Source organism: Terrapene carolina, unplaced genomic scaffold (genome assembly GCF_002925995.2).
Source record: "Terrapene carolina triunguis isolate 2854851 unplaced genomic scaffold, T_m_triunguis-2.0 Scaffold96, whole genome shotgun sequence".
In the NCBI taxonomy this organism is placed as follows: Eukaryota; Metazoa; Chordata; order Testudines; family Emydidae; genus Terrapene; species Terrapene triunguis.
Genome location: NW_020664447.1, coordinates 43,677,545 through 43,697,672, shown reverse-complemented (window position 1 = coordinate 43,697,672; position 20,128 = coordinate 43,677,545). Strand labels below are relative to the sequence as shown.

The following is a 20,128-nucleotide window of genomic DNA, read 5'->3' as shown; positions in this document are numbered from 1 at the left end:
ATCCTGATCCATAATACAAGAACAAGGGGACAGTGTGAAATTTAAAGGCAGCACAAGTGTAACCAATAAAAATTAATGATTCTTTACAGAGTCTGTAATCAGCCTGTAGAAGTCACACCACGGCAGGAGGGCATCGAGACAAAACTGTGGCTAGATTTAAAAAAGGATTGTATAATTTTATAGTAATGAATAACATTTGCAACTATGCAAGCTACGATAATAAGGGTAATCAAAACTCATAGCTTGGGGTAAAAGCTGATCACCTGCGGGGGTCACAAAGAATATTCTTCCTGTGTTCAACACTGCACAATTAGAGAGATGCATTGCATATGTGGAGAGGGCTAGGGCTTATGTGGCTTATGTGGAGGAGGACCGGGAAGGTGGCTGCATGCAAGCACCAAATACTATCCATTACCAGACTCAGAACTTGGTATGAGGTCAATGGTATGAGTCAGTCTGTCAACTGCATTCTTACGGGGCACTTAAAAGAGCAGACTAAAACCTCTCAGGACCATAGACAACAGCCAGGTCTAAGCAACAGGATTCTAAAATGCAGGTTTGAGGCTGAGTCGATGTTAGCAACCAGGAATTAAAACTAATCCTAAAGGCAAGGAAATTAGTAGGACCCATTTGACTGGGCCAGGCTCTAGAGCAGGGGTTCTCAAACTTCATTGCACCGCAACCCCCTTCTGATCCCAAGGTGGGGCGAAGGCTGAGCCCGCTCCGGGTAGGGGGTAGGAGGGAGGGAAAGCCTAAGCCTGAGCCCTGCCGCCCCAGGGCTTCGGCTCCGAGCCCCAGCAAGTTAACACCAGCCCTGGCGACCCCATTAAAACAGGGTTGCAACCCACTTTGGGATCCCGACCCACAGTTTGAGAACCGCTGCTCTAGAGGAAGCAGAAGCCCAAGAAAGAGTGGAGCTCAGCAAGCAGCAGCTAATGAACAGTATGGTCTCAAAGGGAGAGTATAGCTCTCTGTTAAAAATAAACAGATGGCAGAGAATGCCATAAAGGCCAAAGGATTTCAAGGGTCTCGCTCCTTCTTATATTTATAGAGGGTCCAATTCTGTGAGGTGCTGAGCACCCTCAACTCCTAATGTCTTCCGTGGGCATTGAGGACACTTAGCAAGTATCAGGTGGCTGTCTAGAACTCAGCTGCCTCTTGGCACCATTGCCTGGCAACCCTGCTGCTCCCAGAGTGGACAGAAGAGCCAGCAGATCATCATTTAAGCCTTGTAGCAACAGCAGCACAGTGGCTGTTCAATGCATTCTATTTCTGCAGCTGTGCCAGACCTGCTTCCTGTACTGATCCTTACTCCAACCCACATCTGCTCCTGTTCCAGCCCTAGTCTCTACCTTTCTCTAAAATTCCTGCCTCCGGCCATTGGCTTGTCTCCTGACTCCAGTTCCACCTTCTAGCTCTGCTCTGACCATTAGGCCTGAGTCTTTCTCTGACCACTAGAGTGTACTGCCCACACCACAGTGTGTGACAGTGGCAACCCAGTAAGCTACATTCTGTTTGCGTGCCTGACATGTTCATTGGCTATAAAATACCTCTGCTTTCTCTCCACCCCTGCAGCTCTTCCCTCGAGCTATGGGAGACTATTCAATGCACAGTTTGACCCTTTTCCTAAAATGCCAGGGATAAAAAGAAAGTATCATTAAGGTAGATCTGGCTTCCTGGCTCTCATTTGTCTGAGTGTGTTGCTTTAAAAGTTGTTATTAACAGGGTACTAAAGAGATTAGGAACACAGGGAACACCCCTTCAGCTAGCTGGCTGCACTCTAACAAAGGGACATCAAGAGAAAACCACACTGATTTGCTGGTGGTGAAAAGAAAAGCTTATGCCTGACTGGTGCACACGTCAACAATTTCTTATGTAATTAATTGAGCTCGTCATATCAAGCACGGAGGCAGCCAGGCCTTGGCATGGGGGAGGGCAACCTTTAACAACATCTAATTCCTCTCAACATTTTGGTGGAGTTATTTTCTTTCAATTAACCTTTAGTTGTGACAGTTTTAAAAATCCCTTTTGGCATGGTAGTCGATTGTGTTTCTGCAGAGCATCTGTGTAACACACAATCTCATAAAATGCGCTGCAAGAAGTCAATCCAAAACTGAAAGGAAAAGGGATGGTTTAAGATGAGATTTTAAAAAAGGATTTGACTCAGTGGTTCAGAGGAAAGATGGGAAGATTGTTCCAGATAGATGGGGCAGCGCCAGGGAAGGAGTAGCCATCAACTGTGGAGAGTCAGAAGTGGAACAGGACAGAAACCAAGAGGAGGAGTGGAATGGGCTGCTGGGAAGTAGGTGGATTTGATATCAGGGAAGTAGGATTACGTTAGGCAGCTGTGACTGCTTCTTATTACACTAATCATAACCATCTCACTGTTACCTTGTGCTCCCACTACCTCTTAGATGTATCCACCTGTTATCTCTTATATGTAGATTGTAAAATCATGGCAGCAGCGACTGCTTTTTGTTATATGTGCGTCTAACAGTGCTTAAGTCCTAAAAACAGAAGTGTTGAAACACACTTCCGGTACTATCACTAATTGACAGGACTGGAACGCTGCTCCAGCTCTGAAAGTAAGTGCTTGAATGGTGTTCCTGAACGTGACATCAGGACTTGAGCCCTGGCCCGTGATGTGTAGTGCCTAGCATAATGGACCCTAGGCACCACCAGAATACAAAATCAATAATCATAAAGTCGGAGGGAGTGCATGTGTGGGGAGTTTTGAAGATGAAGACAATGTTGGAGAGGAATCCGTTGGAAAGACGAGAGATTGGGGATGAAATGGTTCCCCATCCTGCAGGGAGTGAGTAGACCAGCTTTGTCAGTCTTTACACCCTGAAATTTAGAGAGCAGGGCTTAAGGAAGCACTTTATGAATTACAAGAACTGAGATAGTAAGTCATTTGGGTACAAACCAGTATTCACAAGAGGCAAGATGATAGTAATCTGAATGATGGTAATGCAAGAAGAGGGTGACTAAGAAGAATTTATAAATTTGGGGCAGACTAATTCCTAGATATATAAACTCAGAAGGAAGTTAGGCATTAAACTGAGATTGATAGGGGATCAAGAAGACTTTTTTCCCCAGAAGAAGGACCTCAGCCTTTGTAGCATTCAATAGTAGGAAGTTACGGTGTAGCCAAGAGCTGACTCACAATGGGGAGATAGATGGGAGATAGAGGGATCAGTGAGTAAGCTGAGGGAGATACAAATGTGGGTGTCTCCTGTATAGAAGTGATATCCAAGACTGAAGATAGCAATAAAATGTCTCAAAGGTAGGAGATAGGTGGAGAAGAGAAGAGGTCCGAAGACAGAGCCTTGAGACACTCTGTAACAGAGGGACTGATGAGAAATTGTAAAGCCTCCTTCTAAAATGAGGAGTCAGAAAGATATATTCAAAGCAGGAGAAGAGTATGCTGGTGTGTCTGATTTTTTGCTTGAGGTGCTAAAGAAGGACAAAGTGGTTGACAGGATTGAAAGCCACTGAGAAGTTGAATAAAAAAAAAAGAAACGGGGATGAGTTTATCATTAAATGTTAAGAGAAACCAGCCAGGAAGAATTAGTCAAAACTCTGCTTTTGTGAGAACTAGGGTCAATTAAAAATTTATTTTGTTGGAATTGAGAAATTGCTTCCATCTACTTAAACTCAAAGTCTATGAACCAGGAAAACCCTTGTGTGTTACAGAATTTCTAAAACAACGACAACTTATTTCTCCAGTTCATGAAAGGTTTACTATTGTAAATCAGATCTTATAATTATTCAGATCCCTGGAACCTGACTTCAGTTAGGGCAAAGTGCTCAGGTACCACAGTGACAGGTGTAGTATAAAAACTAGAATAGAATAGAATAGAATAGGTGCTTGTATGAAGATGTAACAGCCATTAACACATATTTTCCACAGATATAAACTGACATTGTGGGTGATGCTGGCGTTCCAAGAAATAATATTTCGAAATGATAAGGCATGTCATAAGTTGAAGTTTAGCAAGTTGTCTATGTTAAAGAACAGTCCTGTTAATTTTTTGCTCCTTTCAGAGCACAATAAAAATACTCATTGTTTGCCAAATGGAAAAGAACAAATATTTCATTTCCCAGTTTCTAAAATGCTGTTACTAGTAATACAAAAATAAAATAATATAAAAAAGCAAGTACAGTATAAAATATGGTTTTATATTGTCTGTTTCAAGTGTACCTTTAAGTTTGACTGGACTGATCTTGAGCACTCTGCCCCAAATTAGATGATGATTTTTTTGTTGTCCTTGCCAGCTGGGGGTCTTGTGCTGAACCACAGTGGAATCTGCTATCCAGTATTTGGACTTGTAAATCCATGTTGCATATTACTACAGATGAGTCTTGAACAGAAAGGGGAACACTTCCTCTACTATGATGTCAATTGCCTCCGCTAGAAGTCACCCTGTGCCTCTCTCAGATCACTGTTATTTCTGCTGCACAGATGCAGGATCGGGGTCCAGAACTTCCCAAATCTATATAGGTGCCCCTCAAAATGGTCTGCTTTGGGAAAGCGAGAGTGAATTCTACTGCCAATAGCCAGACTGTTTAGGCAGCTGCATGGTGATCAGAACTGGCTGACAGCTTCAGGTGCCTCCTAAATGAATTAACGTTGCCCTTTTAAGAAGAATCTACTGGATCCCCCTGTCCAGCTCAGCACTGGGGTTTCATTGCCCTTTTAAGAAGATTCTCTTTACCCCTTGGACACCAGAAGGTTGTTTCCTTTCCCAGTAGCCTGTCTAGGATTTATAAGGGGGAAGGATGGAAAGAAGAGTTGGGGTGGGGGTGGCTTGCTATGCAAATTATTAGCTGAGCTTTCCGGTCAAAACAAGTCAATTTTTGCAAAGAATTTTGAAAAAAACAATTTTAAGAGTTTTCAAAACTTTTAACACTTTTCAGTTAAAAAAATTAAATATTTTGTAACCTTAATTCTCTTAAATTATTTTTCCAGAAAGGTAATCTCACATGGGTGCTAATTTCTTCATGGCCTGCCAGGGCACCACTAGTTTCTCTAGCTCCCTCTATACCAGTGGTTCTCAACCTGTGGTCTGCAAACCCCTGGAGGTCCACAGACTATGTCTAAGTTTTCCAAAGGGTTTCCCTTCTCCATTTAAAATTGTTTAGGTGTCGGCAAATGAAAAAAGGTTGAGAATCACTGCTCTATACCATTTCATGTCATTTTCATCCCTTTCACAGTTGCAATATCTGTAGCCATTGCACCTACAGTGGCAACACATCCGAAGGAGGGAAGATTTCAGGGGGCGTTACTCTTAATTGACTGAGAAAATCCCTCCCAACAAAAACTCAGATTAGGCAAATCTGTACTTTGTTTTGTTTTGCTTAAAGCCATCTAAGGTCTCAGCGGTCTTTGGAGGACCTTATGCAACTGAGTTTGACTTTACAAGAGTTTAAATGTGACAGGTTGATCGTTGATCCAAAGCCTATTGGAGTCAATGGGAAGCCTCACTGAGGGCAGCATGGCTCTGGAGATAGAGCATTGGCTGGGCCTGCATGAGGAATGGGCTTTATTTCTGAGTCTACCCAGGGCCGGCTCCAGGCACCAGCCTGGCAAGCAGGTGCTTGGGGCGACCGCTCTGGAGAGGGGCGGCACGTCCAGCTATTCGGCGGCAATTTGGCGGACGGTCCCTCACTCCCGCTCGGAGCGAAGGACCTCCCGCCGAATTGCCACCGCAGATTGCGATCGCGGCTTTTTTTTTTTTTTGGCTGCTTGGGGTGGCCAAAACCCTGGAGCCGGCCCTGGGTCTACCACTGGCTTGCAGGATGACCTTAAGCAAGTCACTTCCTCTCTCTATGCATCCGTTTTCTCATATGAAATTAGGATAATCACACTGATCTCCAGGGCTTAAATTCTCATAGAGTATTTCCTGGAGGAGCCGGGCTGGGGCTTCTGCCCCACGGATTTGAAAATATTTACCTGGGCTCTGCTCCGGACAGCTCCTGCTGAATTTAAGTCCTGCTGATCTCCTTTAGAGCTCTTTGGGATGTAGGGATAATAAGCTCTATATAAGAGTTTTATTCGGTGTCAGCCCCCAGTAGAAGGGTGCCATAATTGCCTCTCACCAAATTCCCATGACTGCCAGGTTAGCTGCAATTTCCTCTAGCATTTGCTGGGATTGCAAGCTGGGCCACACCCCCATTGCCATTGAGGCACTATAAAGTCATCCATCCCCTGACAAGGAAACCCATGTGGTAGGTATTTCTCACCTCTGCCTCCCTTCTCCAGTGCTGGACAGCTGTGGTCTGCTTCTTCCCCCCTGCCTCCCATCTAGTTCTATATCTCTGTGGTGTTGCACTGCCCTGGGCAAAGCTTGGTAGGTTGGGGTGGGTGATGACACGTGTTATAAATATGAGCGTGAGGACACTCTGTGCCAGCAGGGCTTAGCTGACACGGTGCTGAACCCGGCGACTCCCGCCTGCACAGCCGCCTCAGCCCTGCTCGTCCTGCCAGCTGATATTATCCCGGTCAGGCGCCATTCCCGGGCCGTGCTGACAGTCGCAGGGAAGCGCTGCGGGCCTACTGCGCAGAGCGGGACATGGCCAGCACCAGCCAGCCACGTGGGTAGGGCCGCGCGCCGCCGCGGGTCTGTGCGGGGCCCGGAGCAGCGTGGCACGTGGCGCTGTTGACAGATCAGTGCCCATTGGTGGATTCGGGGCGGGCGGGGCCGAGACAGCGGTCTGCCCTGCTCGGCGCTAGCAGGTGGCTGCCCGGGCGGGCGGGCATTGCCCCTTTAAGGACACTCCCTCCTCCCTGTTGCCCCTTTAAGAGCCGCCCGTCGCTACTCCTCCCCCTCCCGCGCGTGTTCCGCGCTGCGAAGCGACCACCGGCACCACTGCCAGGAGACACGGAGCGCGCGGGCCCCGGAGCGGCGCGAAGCGCGGGGATCTCGGCGGAGACGGCGCCTCCTGCCCCGGCGGCCGCTTGGGTCGCAGCCGCCGGGCCCCGCATCCAGGCGGGCAGCCGCGGGGCCGCCAGCCCCTCCCCCGCGCCGGGGCCCCCGGCATGTCCTGAGCGGGGCCGGCTCGGCGCGGAGCCCCCACCACGGAGGGGGCGGTGGAGCAGCGGGCCAAGGGCCGGGCCCCCATGAAGGAGAAGGAGCCGCCGGCGGAGCGGGGCAAGCCCGCCACCTACACCGGGGACAAGAAGGCGCGGATGGCGGCCAAGACCAACAAGAAGTGGGTGCGCCTGGCCACGGTGCTGGCCTACGTGCTCTCCGTCTCGCTGGCTGCCATCGTGCTCGCCGTCTACTACAGCCTCATCTGGCAGCCGGTGCGCCAGCCGACAGGGCCCAGCACCCCCGGCCGGACGACGCACGGGCCCCACACGGAGCGGCACGGGGGAGCCAGCCCCACGGAGCCGCTTACGCGGCCGGGTTCCGGCCAAGGGGCGGCCGGGACTGAGCGCGCTGCCACCTCGACAACGTCGCCGCCGAGGAGCGAGCCCGGCCCAGCCCCCGACCCCACGGTGCTGCAGCGGGTGCATCGGAGCCACTGATCGCGGGGAAGCGGGGGCCGAGCTCGGGACATGGCGCAGCCCAGAGACCCCACCCGGACAGGGGCACGGCGGCTCCCTCGGCAAGCTACTGCCCTCCACCGACCCTGACTCGGCTTCGCCTCCGCCCGGAGGCCACGGGACCATCGCCCCTCGCTCCGGCGTCTGCTCCTTGCGGACGGTGGCGCGGACACGCAGCTAGATGCTCTGTTTGCCCGTCCATCGGTTTGCGCTGGACTCGGGCAGAGCGAATTGTAATTATTAGTTTTAATACGGTGTAAACGGTACTGGGAAGCCACAGAGAGTGGAGCTCAGGTATGTCAGCCTAGCTGAAATGTACCCAGATGCATTTCGTTTATATCTGTGTATGTATTTGTAGATATATACACTCAGACGAGAACTGTATAGAAGTGAGAGATATGCTATGTAAACTACACAATGAGCACACCCTGACTGGTTTTAAAGGGCTATCGCAGGAAACCAAGCTCGAAAGTTGCAATGATCCTGGTGGCTAAAGGATGCCTAAAGCCATACAGACCCCGTCAGAAGAGTGCATGTGACCCCCAGCTTTACTAAGTTTCTTTTAGTAAAGAAAACTCCATGCTGTGTTGGATTTCTAGGCTGGGGGAGGGAAAGAATGCAGCATATTCTCTTATTTGCTATGCTCATCAAGAGTGATTCCAGAGGGCTGTCTTCTTCTGATTAGCATCTCCAGATCTATGGTTTTGGGTCTCCTTGTATGCTTCAGTAGGGCCTGGTTTAGATTAGGGGACAGGGTGGGTTTTTTCATTCCGGCTAGATTACTTCAATTGAAAACCCTATTTAACACAAATGTACTAATAAGTGAATATGTTTAAATCTACTTTTTGATCTGGTTTACAAAAAAAATGAATTGTACAGCGGTGTCTGCATTTGAGTTAAATACGGTTGTCAATCAGTTTCCTAGCTTGGTTTTTTTATAGCACCTTTTCCCTTAATTTAGGCATGGCTTAGGGAACTTTAACTCTCAAGGCAAACATGAGTGGTAGGCATGGAAAGAGAACACTTCTACCAATAGACTCTTAGCTAGTATTTTTAGTCTTTCCTTCAAGAGAATTCTGTGGCTTAATATTCCCCATCACCAGGGTCAGCTTTTCCCTTTGACTCTCTGTTGATGCTCTGTTCTTCTATTTATGCCACTCTGTTACCTGTGAAATGATACTGGTGTTCAAATTTTTCACCACTTATAGGATCAACTGAGAGCAGAATATGAATTTAGAGGCTGTGTTCCATTGTTTTGGAAAAATAGCTTTGTTTACTAATGAACAAACTTATTTAAAACATGTGAAAGGTAAATTGACTTGTTTACTATATTAAAATATTTTTTGCATATTAAAGTCTCTCTCCAATATGGCATTTTGTTTTTTTGGGGGGAGGGGGAATATTGGGAGGAACATAAGTGAAAACTACATATGTGCTACTTTGGCTGGGGATGGTGAAATCGCCACTGATTTGGGAGCTTAACTCCCTGTATGCAGTGATGAGAGATGAGTTTCCATTTGAGAACTTGCTACATAAGGCAGCTGAAATGCTGTGTCAGTGGAAGCCCCAGGGCCTGTTCCCTTGCCAGCTTGAAACTAACCAAGCTTACAGGCCAGTAATTGCAGTGTAGCCTCATCTTATGGCCAAACAGCAGAACTTTCAAAGTTGATTGATGTAGTCTGGTGACAACTAACCTGTGATGGGCCAGGCATGTTGAGTAGACTTTCTTTAGACCTCTCTTGGTGTGTCAGTAACTCCGTGGGGCCATTTTGAGAAACTCTGAAATGCCTAGGTTTAGCAAATAGCAAAAAGAACTTGAAACTTAGTGCTTACTAGTCTCTTATTAACAAGTTGTAAATTTAAATCTGATTGCTCATGAGCCTTCCAAACGCAGACGAGCAAATGTATGACATTTTGTAGTGTCCTGAACTGTCAGCTCGTCACCTTGCAAACAAAAGAACTTGACAAACCATTTAAATGTTAGGCTGTGGAGCCACTAAGCTCTTGTGAAGCTGCCACTGGAACGGAGTTTTCAGCTGCTAAGTTTAAAGATGTAAATGTGCTCTGATATTGTCTATATAATTCTGCCATGTAAACTATATCTGTATTCAAAAGACCTGTATATTTAGGAAAAAAATTAAGGGGAACAAAAATACATTGAGATTTCTGCCTAAACTTGTATGCTTTAGACTGATCTTCTCAAACTTTTTGAGAACATGAGTGAAGATTAGGAATAGAGGAAAGAGACTTAACTAACATAGTGAAGGAGATTGACTTTCCTTGTGGTCCATGCGGGGTAGGTGAAAATGGGTGGGAAAGGGCATTGTATTTAACTTACCTCTGGACCGGGGAGAGATGGGAATGCTTGTGCCTTGAATGGCACTTGACAGAAGAGGGAGAGTATAATGGTTTTTGGTGGGGAGGAGACCAGGCACAGAGGTTAAACTTGCCTGTGGTTGGTAAGCATCTGGGAATAGAACTCCATAATTATCCTCAGAGCAATGCTATCACAATATGCCTGACCCTGTGAATGGACAATTAAACTAGCAAAGAACAATTATTTCTAATTTTGTATGGGCTGTGGGGATGAGGAGATGGGGTAGCAGAGGGTCTGGCAGCAACACTTTAGACAAACCGCTCTGAGATGTGGCTTTTAGTTCCGATTGCATTGGTTCCACAGTTCGGCTGTTTTCATTTGCTGGACCACTTGACCTATAACTGGACATGAGGATTGTATTATCCATCCTGCAGGCAAACCCAGAGATGTATGCTCCAAATCCTGGGGAGGGAGACACTTGTAATTCTTCCCAGTTATAGTTCTCACTGACCAGGGGTGGCCTCTATTAGAAATTACAGCTCTCCATAGGGTTGGGAATGATGATTATTTGAAATGCTGCCTGTGTGCTAGTTTGATCTGGGATTTGTCTTCAGTATTCTAAGGGAGATGGGTGTGGAAGAGAAAAAACAGACTCATTCCTTGGTGCCAGTAGAGTTTAGACTGTTCCTGGGATTTGTCACTAAAAGCGGGCCAGTTTGGCAAGGCTGGTGTTAGGAAATTTGGTTTTTAATTTATAAAAAAAACTCCAGAGGCAAAAAACAAGGACTAGATGGACCTCTACATAGATCTGAACTTCACTAATAGGGCATGTCTGGCTGCTGCTCTGATCAGAAATTGTGGTGGAGGTCTCACGTGAAACAAGGAATGTATTTGGGAGATACATACACTTAGTATTTTCCTCTTTAAAAACAATTGCTCTCTGAAGATTAATAAAGCACTGTTCAGTATAGCAGCCCATTTAATTCAATTCACTTCCCCTCCTTTGTGGCCACTTTCCAACCTGTCCTGTTACTGTGGAGAGATGCCCTGTACTCAATGTTGACAACTTAAAGCTTTTCATCTGTTCAGAGGCATTTATGTGAAAGTGTCTCGAGTATAGTACAGTAGTAATTTGACATGGTAAACTCCATCTGCTCTATGAAAATTGACCCATTGCTGACAACTCAGCTCCCCTGAACTGGTGCTGAATATGGTTGAATTGCTATCGTAATAAATAGGACAAAACCATCTTCAGCATCCTTGCATGAAGTGTGAATGCAGTTTGTTCTTGTACAAAGAGTTTGTTCCAGTGATGTCCTGCTTGCTGATGGAATAAGGCTGAGGCAAAGCAGAGACCTTTATCTCTGAAGCTGTTACAAATGGTTATTGGAGCATTCCATTAACTTTACTGCTATGCTACCAAATGTACAAAGAGAAAATGTGGCGTTTAAAGCTTCCAAAGCAGCTGCTCAGATTCAGCCTTCTCATAGAAGATTTCCAAGAGACTGGTCATGATTGTCATGGCAATTTTAGTAGCTTTAATACATTCATTTGGCTTTTTAAAAAGCCTTATAGATGTTTGAAAAATCTTCAGACAGGAGCAAGGACTCCAGATACCAGATTTAGAAGTTATCAGGTGGTATGCAGGATGCAATGGCTTCTTCATCTGGGAATGCAATGCAATGCAGGAATGAGCAAGTTCGTAAGTCTGTCTGTCCTCGTACTGCTTTTGGTGTCTGAGAGTTTAAGAAATAAGGTATTTTCTTACTAGGTACACTTAAGAATACTTATAATAACTGAAATGACTTGTCATAATTGGTTTCTATGTGCACTAACATTTTCATCTGGAATTTTATGGATTTCTTAGGAAATGGGCTTACTGCACAAGGTGTAAAAGCTGGATTGCTAATATATTGGGTCATGAATCTCTGGATTTATAGCCATGCTGTGCTGTCTTTGGGCTGAAGCTGAGTCATCTGTGTCTAGAATCTCATTTTAATTCCTTAACTACTTGGCATATGCACTAGCTTGCTCAATTTGACAGATTTTTATTTTATTTTTTAAATCCATGCTACATTGCCAAATGATGATCTGCACAGCACTGACTCTGGCCCATTATAATGCATTTCAACCTTTCCCTTCCCAGCCATTAAATAAAGGGGAGGGGGGGGGGGAAATCAGTTGCGCAAATTAGAAAAGAACCATGCTGGTTAAAGGAACACTAGCAGGTCAGATTTGACCTCAGACTTGTTTACATCTGAGGGGGAAAAATATTACAAATCCTAAATTCCTGAGAAATAGTTCCTTTAAATTTTTTTTAGAAAGTCCAATGGAATCAGTTTCTTTAAATAGACATTTCTGTGCACTATTTCCAGCCCAAACACTGAAGTGGTATTATAGCAGAGCACCATCTTTGCTGTAAAGGTTAAGGCCAGCTTTCTGTTTAAATTCTAATGTATGCAAATCCAAGAGTGGAAGTGAGTAGTCTTATCTTCATTGCCCAAACTGAATTTCAAAGAGTAAACATTTCACCCATTCTGCTAAGTTAAATATTAAAATGCTTTGTTTTAATAATCAAATGTGGTATAGCTAACAATCTTCCCAAACAGCCTTTTACCTTGCAGTGTCCCCTTTTAAAAATGTGGTTCTAAGAATGGGACTGCTATATCTTCTGACAAATCCTGTTGTGATTTTTAATTTATTGAGTGTTGGTTACTGACACATTCAACATGGTAGTGTTAAAAACCGCTCAGGAGAGGAAACTAAACAATTTTCTGTGTCAAAAGTTACAGCACGTTCTTATCATACGTTGGCTTGATTTTTGTCTCAAACTAGGAGATGCTTAGATAATCCCACCGAGTTGCAGTCTTGCCCCAGTTGAGAACAAGATGACTGCAGTGGTGTCATGTCCAGTGTGCAGAAGAAGAAGGTATGCTTATTCAGAAGGTATATAGAGCTGAGGTTGAAGAAAGCAGAGCATGAGGCCAACGCTGAATGAGGTTGTAAGATGCAATTTTGAGGCATCTAAAAAGCCTAAATCCACCCTTACGGATGCTTGCTGCAGGAAGAAGACTTGCAAGGGACCATTCAAGATGAAAGTCCATTCTGTGCACTACCATAGCTACAGCATAGCCATCTGACTTTGCTGCTGTTGGTTACTGATGGGCCTGCAATACTAATACAGCTGTAGAGATTAAAGCTTTATTTTAGTCTTCCTCTTGTTTTAAGAACCTAACTATCAACTTTGTTCTGATCAAAGAATGTTTTATTGCTGTTTGGAACAGAGAACATTTTTTTTTTTTTATTGTATCAAGTCTAGCTTGATGCTGAAAGATGCATTTATAAAGAGTAAATTTGATATGGTGACTGCTGAGGGAGAATAAACAAATACAGGGCTGGCTCAAGCTTTTTTGCCACCCCAAGCAGCGAAGCAGGGGTGTGGGGGGGGGGGAGATAAAGCTGCAATCGGTGGCACTTCAGCAGCAGCTCTACCGCGCCACTTCATTCTTTGGTGGCAATTGGGCGGCGGGTCCCTCAGTCCCTCTCAGAGTGAAGGAGTCGCCGCCGAAGACCCAGACCTGCTGCCCCTTTCCATTGGCCGCCCCAAACACCTGCTTCCTTCGCTGGTGCCTGGAGCTGGCCCTGAACAAATACCAAGTTGCCTCTAAATTGCTCTTCTAGACCATATTAACACTTTTGTTTTCAGAGACAACATCAGGCCACGTTGCTTTAGCCCTTAATTCTGACTATATTGTGTTTTGTGGACTAGAGCTGCGATCCTTTTCTACTATGTGAGAGAATTCTGAAAGAGGAATCACTTACTACTACTACTACTACTACTACTACTACTACTCATGGTTCTCTTCCAGGGAAAGAAATGGAGCCACCGAGACACAACTCTGTCAATGCCTGACATGGCCTACAGCCTGGTCAGCTGTATCAAAAGCAGCTGGCAAAACTAAAATAATCAACATGGTCACTTGGTGAAATTCATAGGCGAGTACAAGCCTTCACATCAGAGATGGAGGGAGTCCCACATCAGAATATCCCATAACCTGGTGGCTAGAGCACTCACCTGAGAGGTGGCAGACCCCAGTTCAAATTCCTTCTTCCCCTCAGGTGGAGCGGGGACACTCAAATGGGGTGTCTCCCACATCGCTGGGAAGTATCCTGACCAGTGGGCTAAAAGTTATGAGCTGTGGTGGTTGCTGCTCCTCACCTATAGGGGCCAGTTTTAGTGGGTGAGGTTTGGACACTCCTAGTGGAGTTAGGCACCTACTGCAGTTGGCAACAGCAGAGTGGGAGTCAGGGTTGTGAATCTCAGTGGGGCCTGATTCTGGGATTTAGGTGCCTAAAGTGTCAGGCACCTGAATCCTTTTTTGAATCTAACCTCACCTGCTTATTACAATAACCTTGTGTAACGGCTGTAGAAATCCCTATTTGAAGTCGATGATGGGTTTGTATGCAGTAACAGTGTGAGGGGAGTTATCTCTATAGGTGAATTGTTTAACCCATCATTGTTCAGAGTCTGTTAAGGAAGACTATTGGCAGCTTTTTAAACAGTACAATATTTCCATACTCCGCACTAGCTCTGTGCTTGTAATTAGCTGTACATAGCTCCCCTACCGTATAAAACACTGTTAGCTCTTACATTTTGTACTTTAAACATAAAAATGTTTTTCATTGACTGGCATTTTTGGTTCAGGCTCATAAACCAATTACAGCCAGTTTGTCCAGGGCAGAGAACTGGTGTGGAAAATCAGTAATGCTCCTTTTTACTATGAAATACTTCCCCTTTTAAATAATACTCCGCATGTGTCTGGGGCATTGTTCTAACTAACCTATTTCAGAGGTATACTGCATGGCTATTAACTTCATTACAGCTGGGCCTACTGAGCTTGAGCTGCTGTCTAGCATTCTCATTTGTTTCCCCTGCGCTAACGGAGCAGAAAGGGTTTAGAACGACCACCTGACCATTCCAGTTGAGCTGTGTTTGGGGGTGTCTTTCTCTATGGACTGTTTCACCATTGCCACCCCTAGTTTTCTTTGTCAGCAGATCTTGGAGGCAAGACTTCAGTCCACCGAAACCTGAGATCATTTTCAGTACTGGTTTTAACTGCAGTGCTTAGCTCACCAGGCTGGTGCTAAATCTTTCAAATTGTGGAAATAACTATCCACAAACAAGCTGTTCTCTTGGTAGCAAGACTGTACTCCATCTGAAAGAGTCCTTGCTGCTTTCCTTCTAACTGGAAGTCCCAAAGTCCAATGTGAAGGAATCACAGGACTGTCAGCCAGTGTTGAGAGAAAACAAATACCTCTGTAAGCAGCTGACTTAGACTGACTGACTGCCCTTCACAGGCTTCTATTGTATTTATGCCCAAATAAATTTGTTAGTCTCTAAGGTGCCACAAGTACTCCTGTTCTTTTTGCTGATACAGATTAACATGGCTACCACTCTGAAATCTATTATATTTGTGCTACTATTCTTGCAAACAGAAATGAATGGCCGTTGTCATCAGCCTGTAAAGGATCCAGCCTCAGTTTACTAAGTAGATATTAGGCTAGGTAATCCCTGCAAACTTCCCATAGGCCAGGTTAGCTAAGTCAGAGCACAGAGGAGTGTGATGGCTTGTATATTTCCTTAAAATATGTAAGTTCTGTTTTTAAATAGAGCCTTGACTTGCAAGGTTCAGCAGGGTAGAACTTGTAGACATGGACCAAATTCTTCATAGTGATTAACAGTGAGGTTGATGAGTCTGTTAAATGGGATGGCGTTAACATTCCTACTAAGAGTAGGGTGGATTTGGGAAGACTAAGGTGGAGGACAAGAAATAAAATTCATATTACGACTCCCTTTTAAAGACCTTTCCAGCCATCCTCAAGAGAGAGAAATGATAACAAATTGGAGCTTTCTTTTCCTCCTTACAACTTTTATTTAACAAAAATAATCCTTACACTTCAATTTTTCAATCACCTCAACCTTCCCCTATATATAACCCTTGCACAGAAGAAATAAATAGTAGTCATGATTCTCCAACAATTGGAACAAACTGTTTTCAAACAGAATGAACAGCCTGTCCTTAATTAAGGAAACTTAACATTAATAGCATGGACCATCTGTACTGTACCTTCCATGAAGTCCATAATCATGTTCCTCCTTATGCACTACTTATTACATGAGCTTGTGGGGAAGAGGGGGAATTAAGCAGCAGTTTTTCCTGATGCTGAATTTAGCCTAGCACAAGATGCTAAGTGTACCGCAATTGAAATTGAACTCCTCTCTTTAGCTGTAGACCTGAGGTCATGTGGCAGTGAAACATTTTGCATACTACCCCATCCATGGTGCCTTAATTCTGACTTGGAGGAACAACCTCCAGGACAAAGGGAATATTTTGGTTGTGAACCTTTTGGGAATTGGACTGAGATTACCATCTCCTTTTTACATAGGCTACCAAACTATAAAGCTATATACTGCTAATTACTTTAAAATTCCAATCTGGTTCAGAGTGAGGTCAGGGTGCTAGATATAAATGAGTTTGTAACTAATTACTGGTCCCCTGATCCAGCTGCTCCTCCAACCCAGTATCTTATGGGATGTGGAAATTCACCCTTTAATGAGCTAGAAGAACTTCCAGGCTTGAAGCAGTTTTATAACCCACTTCATCTGTAACTTTAGCTCTAAACCGCAGGAAAATTGTTTCTAATAGCACGCTATAATCATGTTTTATCTTCTGCTGCTTCTCTTGCTAACAGCCTCAGGGTGGGTCATTGAACTATCACAAATTTGGTATACACAAGAGATTGCCTAACTCTGTCCTCTTGAGTGAAAGCCAGCTGAATTCATTGGCTCTGAATTACGGGGAAAACCAGAACATCTCTTTGTGCGAATATTAGTTTATTAAAACAGCATTCCAGTGCACTCATGCCAACCTCCTCAGTAAAGCAGTCTGCCATTTAGGTTAGCAACACTTCTTGAGGGGAAACTAAATAAATCTCCATGCCCACAGGCACACATCCACACACACGTTCACATCTCCCTTCAATGGAGAGGATGAAACTGCTTCACGTCTCAGGCCAGGTTTGAAAATGAGGACAGTCCCCCTTCTCTGTAAGTCAGCAGCTGAAAATATGTAATGTTATCTCTCAAGCCTACTTCCCATCTTTTCTTTAATTGGATGACATTTTTGAGCCAGGTCCTTGATGTAAATTAGCATGTTTCCATTGAAATCAATGAAGCTATTCTGATTTACCCTAGTAAAGGATTAGTCAAGTCCTTATGAAAGGTGTCTCGTCGTAAGGCTAAAACAAAAGAACCCAATGTGGCAGATTCCTGGGAAGTCACTACTGTACCACCTTATGCAAGCAGAAGGCTTTGGAAGGTTTCGAGAGCAGAGGGCATGGTTAGGAAAGTGAAAGGATCTCAGAGGAAACCTGGATGTTCAACTCTAACTAGCCCAGAAGTCTTTCCACAAATATCCTCACATGTGCTAGCAAATTCTTGGTGGGTTGGGTAGAGAAGGAGGATTACCATGTTTGAACACCCCTCCTAACCCGGCCTGGTGCATGTGATTTTAGGTGCCATTAGCTCACTTGACCAAGTAGGTGCCAGTTGCTACTGGGTTTTAAGAAGTGGACCTGATGCTTTGCCAGGATCCCTTCAAGTGGCACTCATATCCATTCAATCCAGTATCCTACTCAGGAAAGCCTAATCTCCACAGAGTTAATGTGCTGCCTGCCACTTGTGCCTGCTAAATCCAAAAGGAGGAAATGGTGACCTCCTTAATAACATAGTAGCACCAATGAGTCGTTCTGAGCCTTTCAAAATTATTCATGAACCACAGTGTAACTCCTTAACACTCTACCTCCTCAATGCCCTGTTGTCTACAGGATGACCGTACGACAGTACATCCTTGCATCCCTGCCAACTCTTCAGCCATTTTGAGGCTCTAGTATAATCCGCCTTACCCAACAACCTTCAATTTCTCAACCACCTACAAAACTACACTTTAACACCTCCCCAAAAAACCCATCTCTTCTGTCACCATTTCTCATGAGGAGACAGGAACCCCCACCCTAATACCTTCTAATCTGGCAGTTGCCCATTAACTACAAAGCTACAAGATAAGCGCTCCCCATAAACCCTTAAACACTTCTATCACCCTTTCCTGGAGGGTGCAGTATCCTGTCAGCCCTTAAGCAGGAGGGAGGCGCTGAAAACCAAACCTCAGTTTTAAATAGAATTGGTTATTAAATAAAATAAAGTGCATACAGTATATAAATCATGGCTTGCCACACACTCACAATGTAAGAAAAACAAATACAAAATAAAAGTGACAGTGTTTCATCTTCTCTCCCCTCTGGCAATTTGATTTGTAGGTTTCTCTGTCATTTGGCACAGAGACAGGTACTGAGAGGTGATGCCAAAATGGTGACCAGTCAGTTTCAGGGAGGTGAATGGCTACTGACCAGTGAGATCTAGTTTGTGATGAATGTTGATATTGGATGATGACAGGTGAAGGCCTGGTGCCCAAAGCTGATTTCATACAAGCTCTGAGAGTGAGGAGAAGATTGTGCTCAGCTTCCTTTCTCATCAACCACCCCTTAGCACTTTGTCCTGGAAAATCAAAACAAAAAATGCCAGAATTATCAGCCTGCAGGGAATTGCTGAGCAGCAAATTAAAGTGTCTACTGAGTGCTAATGTGATCTTCCTGCATAGATAGGATGTCCACAGGATTCCAGCATAAGTAAACTGGGAAGGATTAGAGTTTATTGGGAAATGTCAGTAAATGTCAATTTCACTGTACATACACAAACCAATTAAAAAAATATTTCCATCAATAATAAAAATTTACAAATAGGCAAAGTATGAAAAATGCTGCTTGAGAACTTATTAGAGTCTGATTTAAGGATGTTTACTTTGTATATTTTGACATTTGATGTTGACAATTTGAATTTTAATGGTTATAAAGTTTTAACTTTTTGAATCTGTTTACTATCATTAAATAGTTATTGTCTGACCTCTGCATAATTTCCCACAACTGTGAAAACTGAAATAGATAAAAATAGAAAAGATGCTTATAAATAAATGTCAGTATTATGTGTTGAAATTATATATATAAAAATATCTAATCCTGTCAAGTTTAAGCCTAATCTACCTGGAGGCTTAGCTTCTAGATCTAATGGCAGCAGCAGACACCAGGGGGATAAGTGTGGTGTAAATGTCTAGATAAAACATAGAGACTGAATCCTCCTCTCTTTCCGATAATACCCTACCTTTTTGTCTTGACCAGCAAGAGCTAAATATCTTCACTACAGGGACTATGTCTTTGTATGTACTTGTACAGCACCTTGTACAATGGGGATTGGAGCCCCTGGGCACTACTGTAATATAAATAGTAAATAATAATAAATTTGATCCCATGAGGTTCATGTGGCTTGGTGTTGAAGCAACAAGTGTAGATGAGGAGGGGTATATCAGCTCTTTACTGGACATAGCCTGGTATTTCCCATGTGCTGGACCTTTGCCCTGTAGCAGCTTCCAGACCTAGATACATTGATTTTAACAAGGAAAGACAGTTTTTCTTTTCCTTCACTGGCTGCTCCAGTGCCCATCAGAGTTACTGAATTAGCATTTTCAGGCATCTGTGTTTAAATCCATGGACCTGCATTTTGCTGATGCAGATTTCAACACCCAGTGTGCACAAGACAGAGTGGGGATGACAGACGATGGATATAAAAGGAGACAGGCATGTGAAGTACCATGAAAGAAGGAGAGAAATAGCCTTCAGACAAAAAAGGGAAAGACACTGAGAAGCATTTAAGAACATAGTCATGCACACTGGATAAGAGGCTACACGTCAGTGATTTGTAATAATACCTTAGATACGGAAATAAACAGTTACTAAATCTAATCAGAATTTTCAAAACAGTTCTTGCAAACACTTGTCACTGTTCCCGTATCTACATTCAGTGAGTTGGGTTGGTCTCTCTCTTTCTCACAATGGGGATGCCACTTTAAATGATGCAGCAGTGTGCTTCCCAGCAGAGGCCAGGCATAAAGGTGGAGAACTTGGCTCCTATTGGAAAGGGTTGGAAATCAGATTTTCATAGTTGTGTTTGCGATACGTAAGTTCTAGCTCTTTCTTTTGACAATTTTTAGTAATTTAACAGATGATTATATCCAATTAGTCAGTTACAAACAAACAAACCCAGCCATTTTGAAAGCCCCTTGATTTCCTGTGCTTTCAAGTAGGATCTA

The 20,128-nt window shown here is 44.2% G+C and overlaps 2 protein-coding genes across 2 annotated transcripts in view; one reads left to right on the top strand and one right to left on the bottom strand.

The window, feature by feature from the left end:
- The first annotated feature begins 7,002 nt into the window (after positions 1–7,002).
- INAFM2 (InaF motif containing 2) lies at positions 7,003–13,294 on the top strand. The gene is made up of 2 exons (XM_029911416.1): positions 7,003–7,846; positions 12,705–13,294. Exon 1 carries the CDS (start codon positions 7,124–7,126, stop codon positions 7,532–7,534), a length of 411 nt encoding a protein of 136 aa, XP_029767276.1. The 5' UTR covers positions 7,003–7,123; the 3' UTR covers positions 7,535–7,846; positions 12,705–13,294.
- Positions 13,295–14,823: 1,529 nt separating this feature from the next.
- The window catches only part of CCDC9B (coiled-coil domain containing 9B), a 102,261-nt gene continuing 96,956 nt past the window's right edge, over positions 14,824–20,128 (bottom strand). The window contains exon 13 of the mRNA XM_026651262.2: positions 14,824–18,483. The gene's annotated coding sequence lies outside the window, so the exon portion shown is untranslated. The remainder of the gene's footprint in view (positions 18,484–20,128) is intronic.